The following is a 20,327-nucleotide window of genomic DNA, read 5'->3' as shown; positions in this document are numbered from 1 at the left end:
TAAACTACTTTGCAAAACTATGATACACCTCAAGTGGTAGAACACCTGCTGAGCAAACCCCAAGTTCAAACCTCAGTACTGCCAAAAAAAAAAAAAAAAGTCATATACCAACCAGATACTCCAGTACCAATTTCACCACACTCTTTCCAGTACTTGGTGTAATTATTAACATACCTTAAATCTATTTGGTAAGCTAAAAAAGAATCTCCCTCCCTTTTTTTGTGGTATTGGGGTTTGAACACAGGCCCTCACACTTCCTAGGCAGGTGCTCTACCACTTGGGTCATTCCACCAGCCCAAGAATCCCCATTCAAGTTGGAATTTAATACTAAGGTGTGACCTTTTATCATATTTCCCCTTTGCTACAATGTGTATCTATGTCATTGTCCCCAATAACAACCAAGTGGCCTCAGTATCTGAATAAAACAGTCACATCACAGTAAAATGAACTCTTTGTCATATGCTTGCCAAAGACTTTTATTTATTTATTTATTTATTTGCAGCTCTGGGCTTGAATACAGAGCCTTACAAGTGCTCTACCACTGAGCTGCATCTCCAGCTCTACCGGAGGTACTTATTGCAATTTGGGATTTACCTTGTTTCATTCTGTGTTGGTTTTGTCATACTACAGATCGAACCCAGGGCCTCATGCATGCAAGTGCTCTACCACTGAGCTACGCCCCCAGATCCTGTCTTCTTGTATATTTACCTAGTGTACAAAACTGTAAAGTTCTAAAACAAACTCCTGAAACCCTGTAAACGACCCTGTGGAGAACTGAGAACACTTTAGAATCCTAAACACATCAGTTTATGACAGTCTTGAAGGTTCTGCGGGTTGATGAAACCTACCTTCTTTCCTGCCAGTTTTATTCGTGGGGTGAAACTGTTACAAAAGAGCTGACTTTTGGACGTGTAGAAACTGTAATAAATAAATAAATAAATAAATAAATAAATAAATGCAGTAGTTAATTTGAACCTTAAGACACAGGATCTTCCCAGGCAGAATCTACCCTCCTAGCCCTGGCTTTGTTTTAGTTTTCACTAATCTGCCCAATTCTGACCTCCTTTATAATTACTATAAAACATTATGTTTTTACTTGTTCTTGTATTTCCCCCACAGACATAAATCACTCCATGTGTGCCAGTCCTGATTCCTAACTGGACCACAATCTCCTCCTCATGACAGGGATTAAGTGTATGTACACCATGATGCTTTTCACCTTGATGGGCCCAGGGAGGTTCTTACCACTCACTGACTGATCAACACACGGCAAGCAAGAATGATCAAGGCAAGAAAGGGAAAAGGTGGTAGTGAAAAAAAGAAGACAGAAACTACTAAAACCCAATCCTTCTAAAAACAACCTTAATACAGTCATGTCAGGTGCACAAGAAAACTGAAGACTAGCCTGGCACTAGATGTGCTAAATAAATGAATAAATGATGGCTGTGCAGCCTTTTCTATCCCTCAGGTATCTCTCTGGATGATTTTTATCTATCATTAACTTTTAAATGATATTTAGGATGTCGACCAATCCTCACTCTCTGTGAAATCTCTGACCATATGCATAAATAAGTAAACACATAAAAGAGTGGTATCAGGAGGTGACTGATGGGCCGTGGAGCTATCCCAATGGTGTATTAAGCATACATGAATGCTTAATAAGGATGACGAAAAACCTAGAGTCCAGCCAACCCTGGGGGTCGATCTGGCCTCTCCCAGGGGTATCAAGGAAAGTACCAAATGGAAGTTGCTACTCTCTTCCCAGATGTAGACTATAAAAGATAAGAGTGGGGCTGGAGGGCTGGGAGGTAGCTCAGTGGTACGCTTGCCTAGCATGCATAAGGCCCTGGGTTCAATCCCAGCACCAAAAAGGAAAAGACAAAAAGAAAAAAGAAAAAGACCCAAGAGCAGTAGGGCTGGAGGTGTGGCTCAAGATAAAATAAAAGTGGTAAAATAATGTCAGCCAGAAGAATGGGTTACTTATAAATGTAACCATATGAGATTGCTATTTTTGAGAATCACAGACTAATATCATGATTTCAAATGGCTGAAATTATTAGCTTAGCTTTGTCATGAATATGCTGTTCCACCCTTGGCAAACACTTAACATCTCTGGAACTCAGTTTTCTCCACTTTATAATGTGACTGGTTGGTCTATAGAATCTCCAAGATAAATTTCAGTTATATCCTGTCATATCCCCTACATCTCAGTTTTGTAACTCTTACATACCTAAGAGTAATTTAGTTAGTCTATGGATCGATTTTCATTATCAGCCAGTAATATTTTGAAGACAATCTGATTACACTTAGTAAGGTTTCTGGCCTTACTCAAGCGGGAACACTCTGCTCCCTTCTGAGGAGGCTCTTCTGGCAGAAAGAGAACAAAGGCCCCTGTTAGCAGTCATCCATCTCCGCCCTGCCGTTCCCATCCCCGAGTGGCTCCAGCAGATAAGGCTCACAATGAAATGTGAACAGCAGGCCTTGGGCCCTCTCAGGTCTCAGATGCAGAAGCCCTCACATGCAGCTCCTGCCTGCATTGTTGACTGGCATCACAGATCCAATTTAGGATGGAAAATAAAGCAGTGATTTGTGAAACTTTCAAGTTACCACAAAGTAGAATTTGAGAAAACTGTAAAACTTTAATTTACATAAATATGCATTTTTGCGCTTTTACAGTTACTTTCTACCTTATTTCCTGCACTAAACTAAGCTATGAAATATGGTGTGTAATTAAACAGTAGCTATTTTATTGATATGTGAATCTGAATGCCTATTAAAAAGTTACACATCCAAAATAACTAAAGGGAAGAAAAAAGAAGCTAAAATAAGTGAAAAAAGAAGTAAGTTCAAAAATATTCCTATTTTACCTGAACTAAGTTTCTAAAATAATAGCAACATAGAAACAAGATGGGGAGGATTACAAGGGCATCTTATTATGAAATGGTCACTTTGTAGAAGTGACTATGTCAGCCCATGCAATGGCAAGATAGAAAACTGAGCATCATTAAAAGTATGATTTTTAGGCCAGGAGTGGTGGAGCATGCCTGTAATCCCAGCACTCAGGAAGCTGAGGTAGGAGGTATGTGAATTTGAGGCCAGCCTGGGCCACACAGAGAGATCCTACCTAAAACCACAAAAACAGAACCATCACCACCAAAAAAAGTATGATTTTACATACACTTATGTAAAGGAAGAACATGGGAGACCAGATGAATAATATCTCACTGCCTCCCTGAGAAAGGAGAGACATTCTCAGAACAACATAATTTACAGTGTGACAGTATCCTTACAGAGATGACCAAACAACCAATTCTTGCTCATTCCCTCGTTCTTCACCTATGACTAAGTACAGGTGACCAACAGCAACCATCATACCCATGGCAATATGGATTGCAGCAAAGATAATGGAGATGTACTACAAGGCTAAAATCAACATTTGTGGTGAGTTTCCAAGCTGGCCTCCAGTAAAGACTGCGACTAAATAAAAGCCAAAACTGAAAGTTCTGTTGGGCTTGCAGCATGAGCCAAGTAGTGTGTCCCTCTTGAGTCCTGGCCTATGACAGACAACACAGAGAAAGGGTAGAATGCTCTGGAAGAACGGAAGAGAAAGCTGCTATTTGCCATCAGGAAGGATTCACAGAAGACAGGAGCTGATCCTTGAAGGATAAAAGTCATTTGCATGCATAATGAGAGAGAAACGGTAGGAAGGGAGGTTGCAGATGTCAAACACTTTAGTCTTTATCAAACTGGCATAAGGAATCAGAAAGAAAAGGCATAGGATTTGGTTTACACAAAAATGCCTCTGGCAACCAGGTATAGCAGTTGACAGAACTTCATCCCCAGACCTCCAGGGTTCCTTGGTTCCACATCAGAGCCTGCCATGTGAAGGCAGGAAGGAACCACTAACAGTCTATCAGTTTTCTATGTTGAGAGTCAAAGTAAGACCTTTACTTGTAGAAGGAGTCTTGTTACTTAAGAACACAACAGAAAGGAAAAGAAAGAAGAAAACCAATAATGTAGCGATTCTCTATTGAGCACTCAAGGGACACATGGCAATATCTACAATTTTGGCTGTTATAGCCAGAGATAAGTGCCACTGCTGGGTAGAGGCTATGGATGGTGCTCAATGTCCTACAATGCATAGCACAATCCCCCATGACAAAGAATAATCTGACCCAAAATGTCAGTAGTGTCAAGAAACTCTGGCCTAAAGGACAGATTGAAGAACTGTGCAACTATTCACAAAAAATGAGGACCAAGATACAAGAGTAGCACTGGCAAAGGGAAGAAAGAAGTCATTCTGAGCTGGAATCAGCAAAACTGTGTCCTATAAGGAGAAGAGACACAGGGATTTTTCTAAGTGGACTGGGGCAGGCACAACATTGGTGTGTTATCGTCAGTGGGATTTGGGAATAGTAAGTAGAAATTGGGCCTTCAAGATCAGTTTTTGTTCTTTCACCATAGGCCATTCCCTTGTTACTGCTATGGCTTTCCAGTTAGAAAGGCTGGAAGAAGATGAGAAAAGAAAGAAGAAAGAAGGGAGAAGAAGAGAGAAGAAAGAAGGGAGAAGAAGAGAGAAGAAAGAAGGGAGGCAGAGGGGAAGGAGTAATAGAAGTAGTAGCAGTACAGGAGGAAGAGGAAGAGGAAAACATTAGAATTCTGCCTTCCACATTATCTCTCTCTCTCTCTCTCTCTCTCTCTCTCTCTGTGTGTGTGTGTGTGTGTGTGCGCGTGTGGTGCTGAGGATCAAACCCAGTTAGGCAAGTGTCGTACCACTAAGCTACATCTGCAGTCTCCCACTCTCTTCACAAAAAAAAAACTGCCATAAAAAGAACTTGACAGCTGGGAGTGCTGGTGCACGCCTGAGGCTAGGTCAACAGGATCATGAATTTGAGGCTAGCCTGGGCTACATGGTGAGACCCTGTTTCTAAAAAAAAAAAAAAAATCTTAACAGATTTAAAGAGAAAACAGCAAGGAAACTATTCCAAGCCTTATTATCCACAGTTGATCAAGATGGCACCCACCTGTGGTTTATCCAGTGGGGAATGTTATAGTCATCACCCAGGCGAGAATCTCGAGGAACACTCCGATTGTGTAGCTGCAAGGAAAAAGGCCAAGGCACAGGTAAGCTGGAAAACAAGCAGGGCGTGGATGTCCTCCGAATTTTCTGTTTTTAACTATTTTCCAATTGGTTTTTAGGAAGAAAATCCAAAATCTAATTACCTTGAATAATGGGACAGCGTGTAATGGTTGCTCACCCATGCACACCAAGTCCACACCAATTCCTAAAGGAGAAGAAACAAAAAGTGGGAAGAGGAGAGGAGTTGGCAGAGGTAAGTGTCCCAATCTATTAATGACGTCGGGTGCTGGATGCCTGAGGCTCACACCTGCAATCCTAGCTACTTCGGAGGATCACTGTTTCAGGCCAGCCCAGAAACACAATTCTCAAGACCTCCTCTCCCCAAAATAACCAGAGCAAAATGGAGCAGAGGTATGGCTCAAATAGTAGAGGCCTGCTTTGTAAGCATGAAGCCCTGAGTTCAAACCCCATCCCATCCACCCCAAAAAAAGTGACGTTGGCAAAGACAACTCATCCTCCTACAATTTATAATCGCATCGTTGCTACACACACAGCAAAGAACTGAACAGAGGCATTCTGTCTGTTTCCCCTCTACTGAGTCCGTCATACCTATTACTATTCAGCGCTTGACAATTGCTCTTTGAGTGCATGGCAGGTCATAATTTGTTGAAAAAAGATAATCAGGCCTTCACTATTTCAATTTCAAAGCCAAGAAGTAAAAGGAACCTTGCAATCGCAGCAAAAATAAATAAATAAATAAAACAATCCATACAATGTAAGAGAGCTTCTTTAGTGGCAGTGAAGATTTGCTTTCCTGTTTTTTCTTTTTTTGGCAGAACTAAAGTTTGAACTCAGGGTCTTGTGCTTGCTAGGCAAGCGCTCTACCACTTGAGCCAAACCTCCAGTTCCATTCAGTCTTGTTGATGAAACACAAATCAATCTGGGGGTGTGGGATCAAGCTGGGGATACATGGCACATCATGGAGGGAGGGCTGGACATGGGCTAATGGTGCTTTCCTGGGGTGCTTCCCAAGGGCACACCAGGCCCTTGAAGCAATGCCCCCGGAAACGGATCTCTAGTATCAAATATGTCTGGAAACAAAGTACCAGACATTTTCTTTAGAATAACATATTAATATGCACATATGAATAAAATAAAAATTAAAAAAAAAAGAATAACATATTAAAAGCTAAGGAAGACCTGCAATTGTGGTACTGTGGAATACCCAGCATTTTTCAAACTGATTCAACCAGGGGAACTCCTTTTATCACCTGATTTCTATTCACATCCCCAGATCTCATAACACAATGACTATGTTGTTGGAGCTCCTCACGGCCCGAAAAGTCAGTGGAAGTTCAGAGTTCCACGGGCAAATCAGGTTAGGAACACACCGAGACAAGGCACAAACAAGGGAGTGTTACCATTATCTATCATCCGTTGCTTGGTCAAGATCATGAGCAAGCGGTCCACTTCAAAGACGCCCACCCCTGGGGTGATCACCACAGACATCTGCCCAGTTCGGTCAAAGTTGCGGTTGATGTAGTGCTTGTCAAACACTAGAAACAAAACAAAACTTCACCAGTGATGATGTTACAACTTTTTCAGAAACCAGCCACTGGCAAGCATCTCTATACTTTCAGAGCATTTTACACATAATTTCCATCATGGCAATTGCCACATTCTCACCTGAATTCCAGCTAGTTATGTGCACATCTGTTATTCCTCTTCTACATTAACAACTTCCTGAACACAGGACTAAGTCACTGTCATCACTGTCAGTCCCCATCACTGAGGTCTAGTATTTGCCTTGTGCAGATTTAAATGCTCAAATGTAATGCCATAATTTCATTCATTCATCAGTAAGTCTGTATAGAGACACCTAAGAATCAAATATGAATTTAAGGATTTAAGAGAGTAGACCAAGAGGTTGGGAAGGCTTTGCAAATCTGGCAAGTTAATTTCTATTTCCAGCCTCTCTGATTCTTACTATTGAAAATCAGTGATAGTCAAATATGATGAAAAGATTGACTAATAAATTACACCATGCTTGAGAATTTCCCAGCACCACACTGGCCAGTGTTGTGCTGACATCTACCTAGAGCTGGGTCTACCAGATTCTCTCCACTGGAAATCAGAATTCTGAATACAGAGCAGATGTAGAGGTGCTGGGCACTGCAAGTGACTCCACAAATTCCTGCTCCTGTGTTTCTCAGAGCCACCAAGGTCCCCATTTTCTGTAACAAGGCTTTCAGGACTTTCCTAGCTACCTTACTAAGCCCCTGCATCCTTAAGAGTAAATTTCCCTATCTGTTTAAACTAACTCAGTAGGTTTCTGTTTTGGCAAATAATTGTATCTCAACTACTACATAAATGTAGGCTTAACCTTAGGAAGAAATCACACCATGCTGTTAACAATGGGCTCCTCTTACAAGAGGATGAATGGGGTTACTTGAACTAACTTTCTACACTTGAATCCTAGGGATTTAAAATATAATGTGTTTCAGAAAGCAGAGTTTTAAAAAATATTGCCTAAAAGCAGCAGTTGAGGGATGGTGTGGAAAATAAGAACATAGTTTGTAATAAAACAAAGAACTCAAGCAAGACTCCCTTCAGTTCTTTTCTAGGAGAAGCAGGTAAGAACACCAAGTGAATTTCCTGACAGAAGACCCACGAGCCAACTGTCAGTCATTAAGGCCATCCAAACAGAAGTTACTGCTCTGAATTATCTCAGGGGTTAGGTGGGAATCAGTAATGAGAAGTCCACAGCCATATGGTAACCAAGATACTGGCTCACTCACCATTGAATGACAGATTGATGGCCTCTAGGTAGTTTCCTTGTGCTGAGGTAGAATTGTCTCCTTGAGGAAAGCCCTCTGAAGCAAAAGACACAAGAAAAGAAAAAAACATTTCATAAAAGATGACCTTTTAAAAACTAAAGGGAAGGCATTTGGCTCCATAGGGTCCCTCTCACACTGTTAGGGACATTGTTGAACTTACTGCATTTGTAACGAACAACTGGATCCAACTGGAAATAGAAACCTGACCAGAAGCAGAAACTACACAAGGCAATGGGAGGAACCAAGCATGAGCTCTTTGTCTCCAGCCTCCATCCTCCACCTCCTTTCCCTGCTGCACATTCTGTTACAAGGATGCAGTACCTGCCTGTTCCAGTCGCACCAACACGGGGTACTGGATGAAGAGCTTTTTAATGGTCACAAGGAGTGAGGTCCACTCTTCCCTTCTCTCATTCTGCACCACCACTCTGAAAGGAGTATTATCACAAAACATATCAAGCAGTTCTATATACAGGACATTCAAGGAAAGAAGATGTAATTCTAAGGTTTAATATGATTCACATAACATGAGGTAATAAAATCAAATGCATTTAACAAACATTAACAAAGAAATGTGAGTGCATTAATATTCCAATGCCCAGTGTTGGGCAGGGAGATGAACATTCTCACGTTCTGTTGAGGGCAACTAAATTTTACAGCCTGAACTGCAATTAGGTAATATACCAAATGTTCTTTTGTAAAAACGTTACATTCAGCTGGGTGCTGGTGGCTCACACCTGTAATCTTAGCTACTTGGGAGGCTAAGCTCAAGAGGACTATGGTTCCAGACCAGCCCAGGCAGGGAGTTTGTGAGGCCCTATCTCAACCAATAGAGTGTGGGGGTGCACATCTGTCATCCCAAGCTATGCAGAAAGCTGAGATTGGGAAGATTCTGGTTCCAGGCCAGCCCAGGCAAAAAAGTTTATAAGATCCCATCTCAACAGAAAAAGCTGGCATGTGGCGTGCACCCATCATTTCAATGACAGTTCAAAGCTTAAAATGGGATTGTGGTCCAGGCCAGCCTCGGCAAAAAGCAAACCCTATATCCAAAATAACCAGAGCAAAAAGGGCTGGGGTGTGGGTCAAGCAGTAAAAGCCCTAAATTCAAACCCCAATACCACAAAAAAATATTCATACATACAAATTACAGATACAAGCCAATAAACATGCCTAAGTCAGAACTAGATTAGGAGAAATGGATGGGTAGGAATGTGTTCACGGTATACTCTGTACCTTTAAAACTAGAATCACATGAATGTATTTTAAAAAATAATTTAATTCACAATTTTTATAGTGAAAATGATAGCAAAGTTTATTAGGAGAGGAACACAATTTCAACACACGGAAAGACTGTTAAAGACTGACTTTAAATTTTAAAAGAAAAAAATATATATACTTCTTTTAATCTAGTAATTTCAAGATGAGGAAGTTATCCTAAAGAAAGTCAGGGTACATAATTATACGCCTATTTATAACAAGGGTATAGGTAAGTTTTAAAATTAGAAAAAAATTTTAATACGGAATTAAATATAAATTTGCCAAAATACTATACTACGATCAAAATAACAGTGATTCTTTTTGACAACTGTTAAATGTGGGTTGTGGATATATGGAGGTTCACAATACTGTTCTCTCTACCTAAATATATTTGACTTTGTTAAAGACAAGAATGAGACCGTGCCAATTTTAAGCTGAGTTAAACAGAAGAGCTGGAGAAGCATCGTACTGCATTGTTAAAAGGGCTTCCCTTTGGACTGCAAAGACCAGGGGTAAGATCAAAACACAGGGGAGGTGGGGAGACTGGAGGTGTGGCTCAAGCAGTTGAGGGCCTGCTTTGCAACCACAAGGCCCTGAGTTCAAACCCCAGTCCCACCCAAAAAAAAAAAAAAAAAAAAGATGAAAACATTAGCTATGAAAATGAACAGATAACACATACAAAACTACAAATTTTGTACCAAAACTACAAATATTGATAAACATGAGAGAATATTTATTCTCAAAAATATAAGAACTAAATATCAGTCAGGCACCAGTGACTCACACCTACAGGATTATATCCTAGCTACTTGGGAGGCAAGAAGGGGAGGATCATGGTGCAAGTCCAGCCTGAGCAGACAGTCTGTGAGACCCCATCTCCAAAACAACCACAGCAAAATGGTCTGGGGGTGTGTGGCTCAAGTGGTAGAGTGCCTGCTCTGCAAGCATGAAGCCCTGAATTCAAGCCCCAATTCCACAAAAAAGAACTGAATATTGAGGCTCAGTGAAGCTAGGCCTGGTGGCACACACCTGTAATTCTAGCACTTGGGAAGCTGAGACAGGAGGAATGTGAGTTCGAGACCAGCCTGAGCTACATAGTAAGACCTTGTCTCAAACAAAAGATTAAAAAAAGACTCAAAAGGGGCTTGAGGTTTAGCTCAGAGGTACAGTGCTTGCACAGTGTATCTAAGGTTTGATCCCCAGCAATGGGAGAAAAACCCAAATCCTCAATGACGTGATTTTTCCTACAATGAAGTGAGGGAGGGAGAGTGGGAGGAAGGGGTATTCTGTGTTGGTGAGGATACAGAGAAATAAACTAGTGCTAGGAAAATAGGATTTTCTACTTCACTGTTTTTAGAGGATAATTTGTGTAAATGAAAAGCCTTAACATAAATACAATATCCTTTGGCCCAATAACTCCATTTCTGAGAATTTACCCTAAAGAATAACTAAGAATATGCTAAAAGACTTTATCTGTGATCTCAAATACAAGGCCAGCTGGGCTACATAGTGAATCCCAAGCAGCCTGGGATGTTTGTAGAGACCCTGTCTCAAAACAACAACAAACAAACAAAAAACAAAACTTAACCAAGTATGGTAGCTCAAAGCTATAATCCCAGTTACTTGAGAGTCAGAGATTGGGAGGACGCCAGTTTAAGGCCAGCAGGGGAAAAAGTTAAGCAAGATCCCATCTCACCCAAAAAAAAGCTGGGCTTGGTGGTACACGCCTATTATTCCAGCTAAGCAGAAAGCTGAAGTCAGAGGATGGCAGTCTAGGCTGGCCAGGGCAAAAACTTCAGACCCCATCTCAAAAAATAACCAAAGCAAAAGGGTCTGGGGAACTAGTAAGTACAAGGCCCTGAGTTCAATCCCCAGTACCAAAAAGAAAAAAAGACATATGTAAGAATGTTCACTAGTTATTAACAATAGTAAAGCTGGAAATTACCTCACCTCAATGTTCAAAAGTAGTAACCTAATGTTATCTCTAAATAGCAATACAGACATGATACAGTGGAAGTAGTGTTTGACAAGGAATGACATTTGTGATAAAGTGGAAAATGTAGGTTTAAAACGCCAGGCAAATAGAGTGCCTAGTGCAAAGCCCTGAGTTCACACCACAGTCCCAACCCAAATAAATAAATAAATAAACAAATAAAACTAAAACAAAACATTAGGGAAAAAAAAAAAATCATGTGAAAGCCAGGTGTCAGTGGCTCGCATCTAAAATCCTAGCTACTTGAGAGGCTGACAGCAGGAGGATCACAGTATGAGGCCAGCCCTAGGCAAAAAGTTCAAGAGACTCAATCTCCAAAAAAACCAGAGCAAGATGGACTGGAGACATGGCTCAAGCAGTGGAACATCTGCCTAGCAAAGCTGGAAGCACTGAGTTGAAACTGCAGTACTGCCCCCCAAAAAAGATAAACAGTATTCTCAAGTATAGTCATGTTTTTGTATAAGAATCTAAAAACTTCTTTCTGTCTGGCTGTGACTTCGTAGCTTGTAGCCAGGCTCTCCCTGTATCCTGCTCATCTTGGTACTCGCTATTCTGCTCCATACTTCTATGACCTCAGCCTTTTCAGATTCCACATATGAATGGAAAGCAGGCTGTGTTTGTCTTTCTATACCTGGCTAATTGTACTGAAATACCTCATAAAGATGTGTAATTACAGTCTACCAACTAAAAACAAATAAATGAATTAAAATATCAACAAATGATTTAAAATACAATCGGTATGAAAAGTGCAGACTGGCCAGGCACTGGTGGCTCACTCCTGTAATCCTAGCTCCTTGGGAGGCAGACATCATATATATGGATCACAGTTTGAAGCCAGCCCAGGAAAATGGTTCATGAGACCCTATCTAGAAAATATCCAACACAAAACAAGGGCTGGTGGAGTGGCTCAAGTGGGGGAGCATCTGCCTAGCAAGTGTGAGGTCCTGAGTTCAAACCCCAGTACCACAAAAGAAAAAAAAGTACAGAGAGATACAGACTGCCTGCGTCAAGCCAGACTCTTAATACAGCGTGGAAAATAGAAAAGTGACTCAAATTCTGTTATCAGGGTTTCCACTCTGTAAATGAGCTAATAGTAACTATCACTTAAGGATACCAGGATATTTAAATGAACCAAGGCATGGTAATTCTGAAATAAACAGTCACGGTGACTATCTCAATAGGATAGTGGAGCCACTATTATTTTCTACCTTTTGCTGTTCTATATTTTTCAAATTTTCTACAATGAACAGACATTATTTTTAAATTATATAAAATGGTAATCTAACATGATAAAGCAAACACAACAAAACACTGATTGTAGAATCCAAGTTAGTGAGCAAATTGGGTATTCACTATATAATTCTCCCAACTTTTCTGTATTTTTGAAATTTTTCATAATAAAACAATAAAAACACTACACAAATACAAAAGATTAAGCTAAAAGCAATGCACAGTTCTAGACAGAAATGTGGGCCAGGAAAAACATTTCTGTAAAGGATCAGGACAACTGAGAAAATTCAAATATGATGTAAGAAAATGCTGTTTGATGCGATGCATGGTGAAGTAGCTATTAAATGTTAATAACTGGTAAATCTAGGTATAAAGTATAAAGCTGTTCATTATTTTTCTTCCCTCTTATTGTAGGCTTAAACTTTGTTTGTTTTGGAGATAGGGTTTTGCTATACAATCCAGCCTTGCCTTAAACTCGGCATCCTTCTTCCTCAGCCTCCTGAGTGCTGGGATTATACATATGCACTACCTTCCCCACGGTAGGCTTAAAAACTTTAAATGAGGAGTGGCAGAGTAACTCAACTGGTAGAGTGCCTGTCTAGCAAGCACGAGCCCTGAGTTCAAACTCCAGTACCACCACCAAAAAAAAAAAAAAACTTTAAATGAAAATATTTTATCAAAAAAAAAAAAAAAAAAACCTGCCTATAAGGTTTCCAGAACTTCTGTCATTCTCTGGCACTTATCCACACAATTTTTTTTTAAATTACTTAAAAGGATTTATTGTTTAGGAATGCTGTTATAAAGTTGAAAAAGGAAAAAAAAAAAATCCCAAGTTGTCATTCGGTCTTAGGAAGAAACTAGGTACAAAGAAGTATGTGTGAGGTCCAGGAGAGAAAGACTGGTCTCTGTGTGAGACCAAAGCCAAACCCACAAAGTAAACTGTTGCTGCAACACAGAGACACACCTGATCTCCAAGCCTGAGGCCACAGGCAAAACTGACAAGGAGATCCTCCTCTCAGTTACAGGAGGAAATTGAGGAAGTAAGAAAGAGCCAGCGACAGGGTAGTGCACGAGGCGTCCTCTAAGGCCCCCGTGAGTATCACCAGAAGTGATGAAATGGGCCTCTGACTGAGGCAACAATAAATTAATCAGCCAGGTGCAGTGGCTCACACCTGTAGTCACCAGCACTCAGGGAGGTTGAAATGGAAGGATCATCACACTTGCACCCAGGAGCTTGAGATAGGCTTGAGCAACATAGCAAAACACTGCCTCAAAAATAAATAATAATAAAAAATAAATCCAACACCTTCAGAAAAGCAAATGGTTTTTTAATGTCCACTTTAATGTCTACTCTATCCTCCACGCGATGTGCCAAAAACCAATGGGGTAAATCCCTTCACGCACTGGGAGAATTTAAAAAGTCAAAGTCCTACAGGGCATGCTATCTGGCAACCCAATCTGGTATACTCCCAACATCTCACAAAGCATCCCCTCAAATATTTATCCCTTTTATTGGCAGTAATAGAGTTTGAACTCAGGGCCTTGCACTTGCTAGGCAGGCACTCTACCACTGGAGACATACCCTCAGCCCTTTTTTGCTTTAGCTATTTTTTGGTTAGGGTCTCGAGCTTTTGCCCAGGTCTGGCCTCAGATCTTCCTACATATGCCTCCTGTGTAGCCACTGTGTCTAGCTTGTGTGTGTGTGTGTGTGTGTGTGGCACTGGGGTTTGAACTCAGGGCCTCATACTTGCTAAGCAGGTGCTCTACCACTTGAGCCACACTGTGAGTTCCAGCTTGTTTGTTGAGAAAGGTCTTGCTAACTGTTTGCCCAGGATGGCCTCAAACCATGATCCTCCTGATCTCTGCCTTCCAAGTAGCTGGGATTATAGGTGTGAGCCACTGAGCCTAGCTATTTACCATTTCTTTACAGTGAAAACATTCAAACTCCTCTCTTCCAGCTTGATCATACATTTGACTTGATTTAAACATGACACAACGTATAAATATATCAAAACATTATATAGTTTCAATATGCAAAACTTTTATGTTTTTATGTATCAATTAAAAACAAATTTAATTTAAAAATAAAAATAGGCAGGGGATGAAGCTCAGAAGTACAGTACTTGCCCTGGGGCCGGGTCGGGAGGGGGGTGTGTGGTGTGTGTCAATCATCATTACCACAGAACAAGCAAATGAAAAAATAGGGGCTGGGGTGTGACTTAGGTGGTAGAATACCTGCCTGGTAAGCACAAGGCCCTGAGTTCAAACCCAGTACCTCAAAAACTAACAACAAAATAAATAAACACGGCCCTTATTCAGTGGCCATGGCAACGTTGGGACAATGGAGACAGCCTGGTACAGAGATGGCAACGAGATCGTTTTATTGAAAAGGCTTAGCGTAAGTCCATTCGCGCTTCCAGAGCAGGGCTTCGCAATGCAGGCACTACTAACACAGTGAGCAAAGGCACTCCTGGTTGTGGAGGACTGTCTTCTACATTGCACAACACTCCAGCAGCATTCCTAATCTCTGTTTTCTAGAGAACAGGTGCCTGGCCACCCCTCTTCCCTACTGACCATGTTGACAATAAGAACTGTCTCCACCTGGCACAGTGGTAAAAACCTGCAGGAACCTACGGCAGGAGGATGGTCAGTTGGCAGCCAGTCTGGGCTACATATTGCGATCCTATCTCAAAAAAAATAAATAAATAAAAACGCCTCTGAAGATTGCTAAATGTCCTGGAAGAAGGAGCAAAATTTCATCAGTTGTAAATTCTGGTTTACAGAAAATAAATAAGTTAAATTCCACCATAAGGATGCAATCAGGTAAGTCCAGAAAGGGTAGTCTATAGTCTCCTGACTCAAAATGGGGCACAAAGACTAACAATATGTGCCAACACAGCAGCATGTTAGACAAGCAACATCATCCTATCCCTGTCCTGAAATGATAAGAATCAACACTTTAACAAGGCCTATGGGAGGTGGTTAATTCCCGAACCAAACTTTAAGGAGCACAGCTCTACAGAACTATTAGCTCAGATTCTTCAAGTCAGCTGTTGGGGAGCAACAGGGAAGGAGGAAATTGTTTTGGATTTCTACTTAGAGGTGACAAAACATGAGTAGCCTTGAGGTGGGGGGCCAGGATATACCTCAATAGTAGAGGCTTGCTGGGCATGGGGAGGCCCTGGGAATCAATTCCCAGCAAAAACAAAAAAAAAAAAAGTTCATTTTGGGGAACTATTAAGGAAATTTGGATGTCACCAGATATTAGATATTATAAAATCATTATTAATTTTGTTAAATGATATTGTGGTTACTTATGCAAATGCTCTTTTTTTGAGGTTTTTCGTAAGAATAAAATGCTAAAATATCTACAATTTACTTTAAAATAAAATTTAGCCAGAAATAGTAACAGCTAAATGCAGGTGTTGGATAAATGGCATCTGGTGTTATTTATTCACTCTTTCTGTTCTTGAATGGCAACATTTTTTAGAATAAAAAGTTTTCAAAGGCTGGGAACTGCTGGGTCACGCCTGTAATCCCAGCTCCTTGAAAAGCTGAGATCAGGAGGATCGCAGTTTGAGGCCAGCCTGGGCAAACAGTTCACAAGACCCCATCTCCAGAATAACCAGAGAAAAATGGACTGGAGGTGTGGCTCACGATAGAGTGCCAGCTTTGCAAACGTAAAGCCCTGAGTTTAAAAAAAAAAAAATTTGCAAGGTTTACATATAATGCAATATTCTGGACTAGATCCTAGAATCAAAAAGGTACATGACTAGAAAAACAGGTGAGATGTGGAAAAGTCTGAAGTTAGTAAATAGTAAAATCCACTACCAATCTCCTGGTCTTGGCAAATGTAACTTGGTTAGGAAATGTTAACATCAAAAGAAACTAGGTAAAAGGTGTGTGGGAAATCTGTTTTTTGCACTATTTGCAACTTCTCTGTAAATCTAAAATTAAAAAGTTTAACTTAAAAGTTAGTATGACTTTTCAAGTTAAGAAAGAAACAACCCCAATCAATCAATCAGTCAGTCAACAACTGGCATAGCAAAGCACCCAAACATACTTGTAGAAGTCTTCATAGAATCGCCCTTTGTGATCCTGTTGAATTGAGGCTCGGTTTATTTCAGGAAATTCATCTGAAATAAAAAAAGATCAGACTGAAGAGAGAAATGCACAGATTTTCTTAGCTTCCTCTTCCAGGTTGAAGATCTACATGACAGAAAAATAGATAATTGTGTTATCTATTAAGTTGGTTTAAGGACAAATTACAGCCCACAGACTTCTTAGATCACTAACAGACTGCACTGTTTTCTATTTTTATGCTGTCCCCTAGCAAAGGTGGAAACTATGAACAGTGCAGAGAGAAGAAAAGGGCTGGCTGGAGATGAAGGTGGGGGACACTGAGCAGAAAATGACAAGTGAGGCAGGTGTACACATGTCCCAGTCACTGAGGAGGGGGAGGCCAGGCGTGCAGGGGCCAGCCTGGGCAACATAGCAAGACCCTGTCCTGAAAAATAATAATAGGGCTGGGGGTGTGGCTCAAGTGGTAGAGTGCTTGCTTAGCAAGAGACCCTGAATTCAAACCCATGTACCTCCAAATAATAATAATAATAACTACAGGAGAAAAAAAAGTTACTCACCAACAGATTTTGCATCATAGAACGTTCTAGAAAACAGGACCACTGTTACTTCATGACTACAGTTCTTCTCCTAGGCATGAGCAGAGAAAAAGTGAACTTGAGGTTATTTTCCTCACTTCGCTGTGAAGCAGCCCACAGGCACACTAATATCCTCGGCTGTAGGAGGCTCACAGCAGTGTGCAGTGTTGGGTAACTTCATGTAGCCATAGGAAACACTGGGCCGGGGGCGGGGAGTCAGAAGTACCTGTATCAAGTCCACTAAGTGACCTTGGGCAAGCTACCCAAAGTCTCCAGACTGAGCAAGTACTTGGAAAACAGCAAATCACCACTAAGTGAGGATCCCTGTACCCTAGCTTCTTGATTTGACATAAACTTGATCAGCTCAGTATCAGAGGTTCATGACTCTGTACCTATTTTGCAGAGGTTTTTTTTTTTAATTTATTCAGAACTTCAATTTAGGGAATAAGAACAGCACCCACAGTGGTTGATTTAGGATTCAGAGACACTCCCACACCTTACCACTACCATAGAAAGACAAAGATGGGGGTTGCTGCAGATATAAGTCTATAATTATCTCTTGGTAATTTCAATTACCTTTTCCATGGAGACTAAAGACCAATTTCCTGAAAGCAGGGTGTTTACAGATCAATATGAAATGTGGCTTGCACCAGTGAGCCAGCAAGCTGTTTCAGTTCCTCCTGGGCCTAACTCCATCTCTACCCCAACCATACTGACACAATTCAGCATCCATCATAGAAGGTATGCAACTTAATCACTACATGCCACCTTATCTGCTTTCATGGATATATCTCCGAGGGACAGAAATTCCTAAATACAAGTCATAGTACCAAAAACACAATGTTAGGAAAAGAACAAACCTTCATTGGCTATCAACTAATTTACTGGACTCCAAATTCTCCAAACTCAGCATCCTTATCTAATTTTGGTATAAGTGATGGACAGAAAGAATGTCTCAGAATGGACCGGTGAGGGTAGAAGAGGGTCTCAACCCACATGAGATGAAGGAGATGGGGACTATTATTACATCCATTTTAAGATTTTCCCTAAATTTTAAGAGTTTTATGGTTTTAGCTCCTATATTTAAGTCTAATTCATTTAGGCTAATTTTTGTATGTGATGTAACGGTCCAAATTCATTCTTTTTTATTTGGATATTCAGTTGTTCCAGACCATTTGATGAAGAGACCACTCCTTCCCACTGACTAAAATCATTGAAGAATGGGTTGATTTCTGGACTTTGAACTCAATTTTATTGATCTACAAGTCTATTCTTATGCAGTATTACACTGTTTTCATGTCTTCCTCATCTAACTTTGTTCCCCTATTGTCAGACTATTTTGGTTATTCAGAACTTCTTGCAATTCCACATCAATTTTAGGATCAGCCTTTCCATTTCTACCAAAAAGGGCAGTGATCTGAAGGCATCATTGAATAGTACAGTCATTTTAACAAAATTTAGCCAGGTGTAGTGGGGCATACCTGTAATTCCACCCACTCAGGAGGCCAAGGAAGGAGGACTGAGGGTTCAAGGCCAGCCTGGACAACATCTAGCCACATGTATGAAAACCAGAACAATGGAACTTGCTGAATTTTTTCTAAGAGAGAGTGGTGGAAGAGATGGGTTTGATCAGGGTACTTAGTGTACATGTATGGAAACATCATAATGAAACCACTCTGTACAACAAATATACACTAATAAAAAATGAAGGGGTGGAGACACAGCTCAAGTGGCAGGGTGCCTGCCTAGCAAGCATGAGACCCTGAGTTCAAAACCTGGTGCCATAAAAAAAAAAAAAAAAAAGGAAAGAAAGAAAAGAAAAAGAAAAAAGTTAGGTATTTCAAGCCATGAACACAAGTTTTCTTTCTTCTTAAGTCTTTGCTAATTTCCTTCCTTTATTTCCTGGTGGGACTAAGGTTTGAACTCAAGGCTTCAATTTGTGTTTGCAAAGCAGGCACTCTGCCGTTCCATTTAATCCATACCTCCAGCCCTGTTAATTTCTTTTAGTAATGTTTTAACTGATTTTAGTGTGCAAGGCTTACAAGTCCTTCAGTAAATTACTCCTAAGTATTTTATTGTTTCTGATGCTATTATAAATGTTTTCTTTAATTTCCTTTTTGTGAATTGTTCATTGTTAGTGTTTAGAAACTCAACAGATTTTGTGTGTTGATTTTTGCTTTCTGAAATTTAACTGAATTTAGTACTAATAAAAAATTTTATGGATTTTATTTTTAGGGTTTTCTACACAGAGAAACATATCATCTGTGAATATAGATAGTTTTACTTATTTTCCAATTAAGATGCCTTTTTAAAAATTTTTTGGTGGGACTGGGGCTTGAACTCAGAGCTTCACACTTGCAATGCAGGTGCTCAGGTGCTCTGCTGCTTAAGCCACACCTCCAGTCTGCTTATTTGGAAAATGGGGGTCTAGAGAATTATTTGCCCAGGCTGGCTTCCAACCTCAATCCTGTCAATCTCAGCCTCCCAAGTAGCTGGAATTACAGGTATGAGCCAGCTGCACCTGGCCTTTTATTTCTTTTGTTTGCCTAATTGCTCTGTCTAGAACTTCTAACAAAATGTTGAATACTGGTGGCAAAAGCAAGCATCCTTACTCCTGATCTTAGGGAAAGTTCTCAGTCTTTCACCATTGAATGTGATGTCAACCATGGGTTTTTCATAAATGCTGTTTATCATCTTGAGGTGATAAGGGTAATTTAAATAAGTGTCTGAGCTTTAGCTACAATAGCTCAATTTAAGGCAGCTTACTAGAGCATATTTTTAAAAGTGCATACTTACCCAATCGAGATTAGTATGTAAGAAGAAACATACCTTCCACTTAGTAAACAGATCAGCCAGGAAGCCATTCACAGCTTTCTCAAAATATAGATCCCCTAAAAAGAAACATTAAGAAGAGAGTGAGGACTAACTTCCTGTCTTGTTTGTCATTTCTTCTCTAAATAGACTAATATGAATGAGACCAAAGAGAAAGTGGCTGGCTCTGTTGCATCTTTAAAAAAAAGAGTAAAAGCCAAATGTGGGTGTCATGGTGGTGGTTCACTCCCAAAATCCTCACTACTCAGCAGGCAATGATCAGGAGAATCATGGTTTGGGGCCAGCCTGGGCAAAAAGTGAGATCTGATCTCAAAAATACCCAACACAGAAATGGGCTGGTAGAGTGGTTCAATTAGTAGAGCACCTGCCTAACAAGTGTGAGGCCCTGAGTGTGAATCCCAGTACTGCCACAAAAAAAAAAAAAAAAAAGCCAGATGCACAAA

General features: G+C 40.4%; 1 protein-coding gene across 15 annotated transcripts in view; it reads right to left on the bottom strand.

Annotated features, from left to right (window-relative positions):
- Depdc5 (DEP domain containing 5, GATOR1 subcomplex subunit) overlaps nucleotides 1–20,327 on the bottom strand; it is a 139,266-nt gene that overhangs the window by 98,669 nt on the left and 20,270 nt on the right. For all 15 annotated transcript variants that reach the window (XM_074060950.1, XM_074060953.1, XM_074060956.1 and 12 more), the window contains 9 exons: nucleotides 19,882–19,943; nucleotides 17,035–17,104; nucleotides 16,458–16,530; nucleotides 8,239–8,342; nucleotides 7,879–7,953; nucleotides 6,502–6,636; nucleotides 5,224–5,285; nucleotides 5,025–5,098; nucleotides 849–918 (listed from right to left, as the gene is read on the bottom strand). In XM_074060950.1, coding sequence (XP_073917051.1) covers nucleotides 849–918; nucleotides 5,025–5,098; nucleotides 5,224–5,285; nucleotides 6,502–6,636; nucleotides 7,879–7,953; nucleotides 8,239–8,342; nucleotides 16,458–16,530; nucleotides 17,035–17,104; nucleotides 19,882–19,943 — 725 coding nt within the window. The remainder of the gene's footprint in view (nucleotides 1–848; nucleotides 919–5,024; nucleotides 5,099–5,223; nucleotides 5,286–6,501; nucleotides 6,637–7,878; nucleotides 7,954–8,238; nucleotides 8,343–16,457; nucleotides 16,531–17,034; nucleotides 17,105–19,881; nucleotides 19,944–20,327) is intronic.

This window comes from Castor canadensis, chromosome 18 (genome assembly GCF_047511655.1).
Source record: "Castor canadensis chromosome 18, mCasCan1.hap1v2, whole genome shotgun sequence".
Classification (NCBI taxonomy): domain Eukaryota; kingdom Metazoa; phylum Chordata; class Mammalia; order Rodentia; family Castoridae; genus Castor; species Castor canadensis.
The sequence above is the reverse complement of the archived record's forward strand: the minus strand, read 5'-3'. Positions and strand labels throughout refer to the sequence as shown.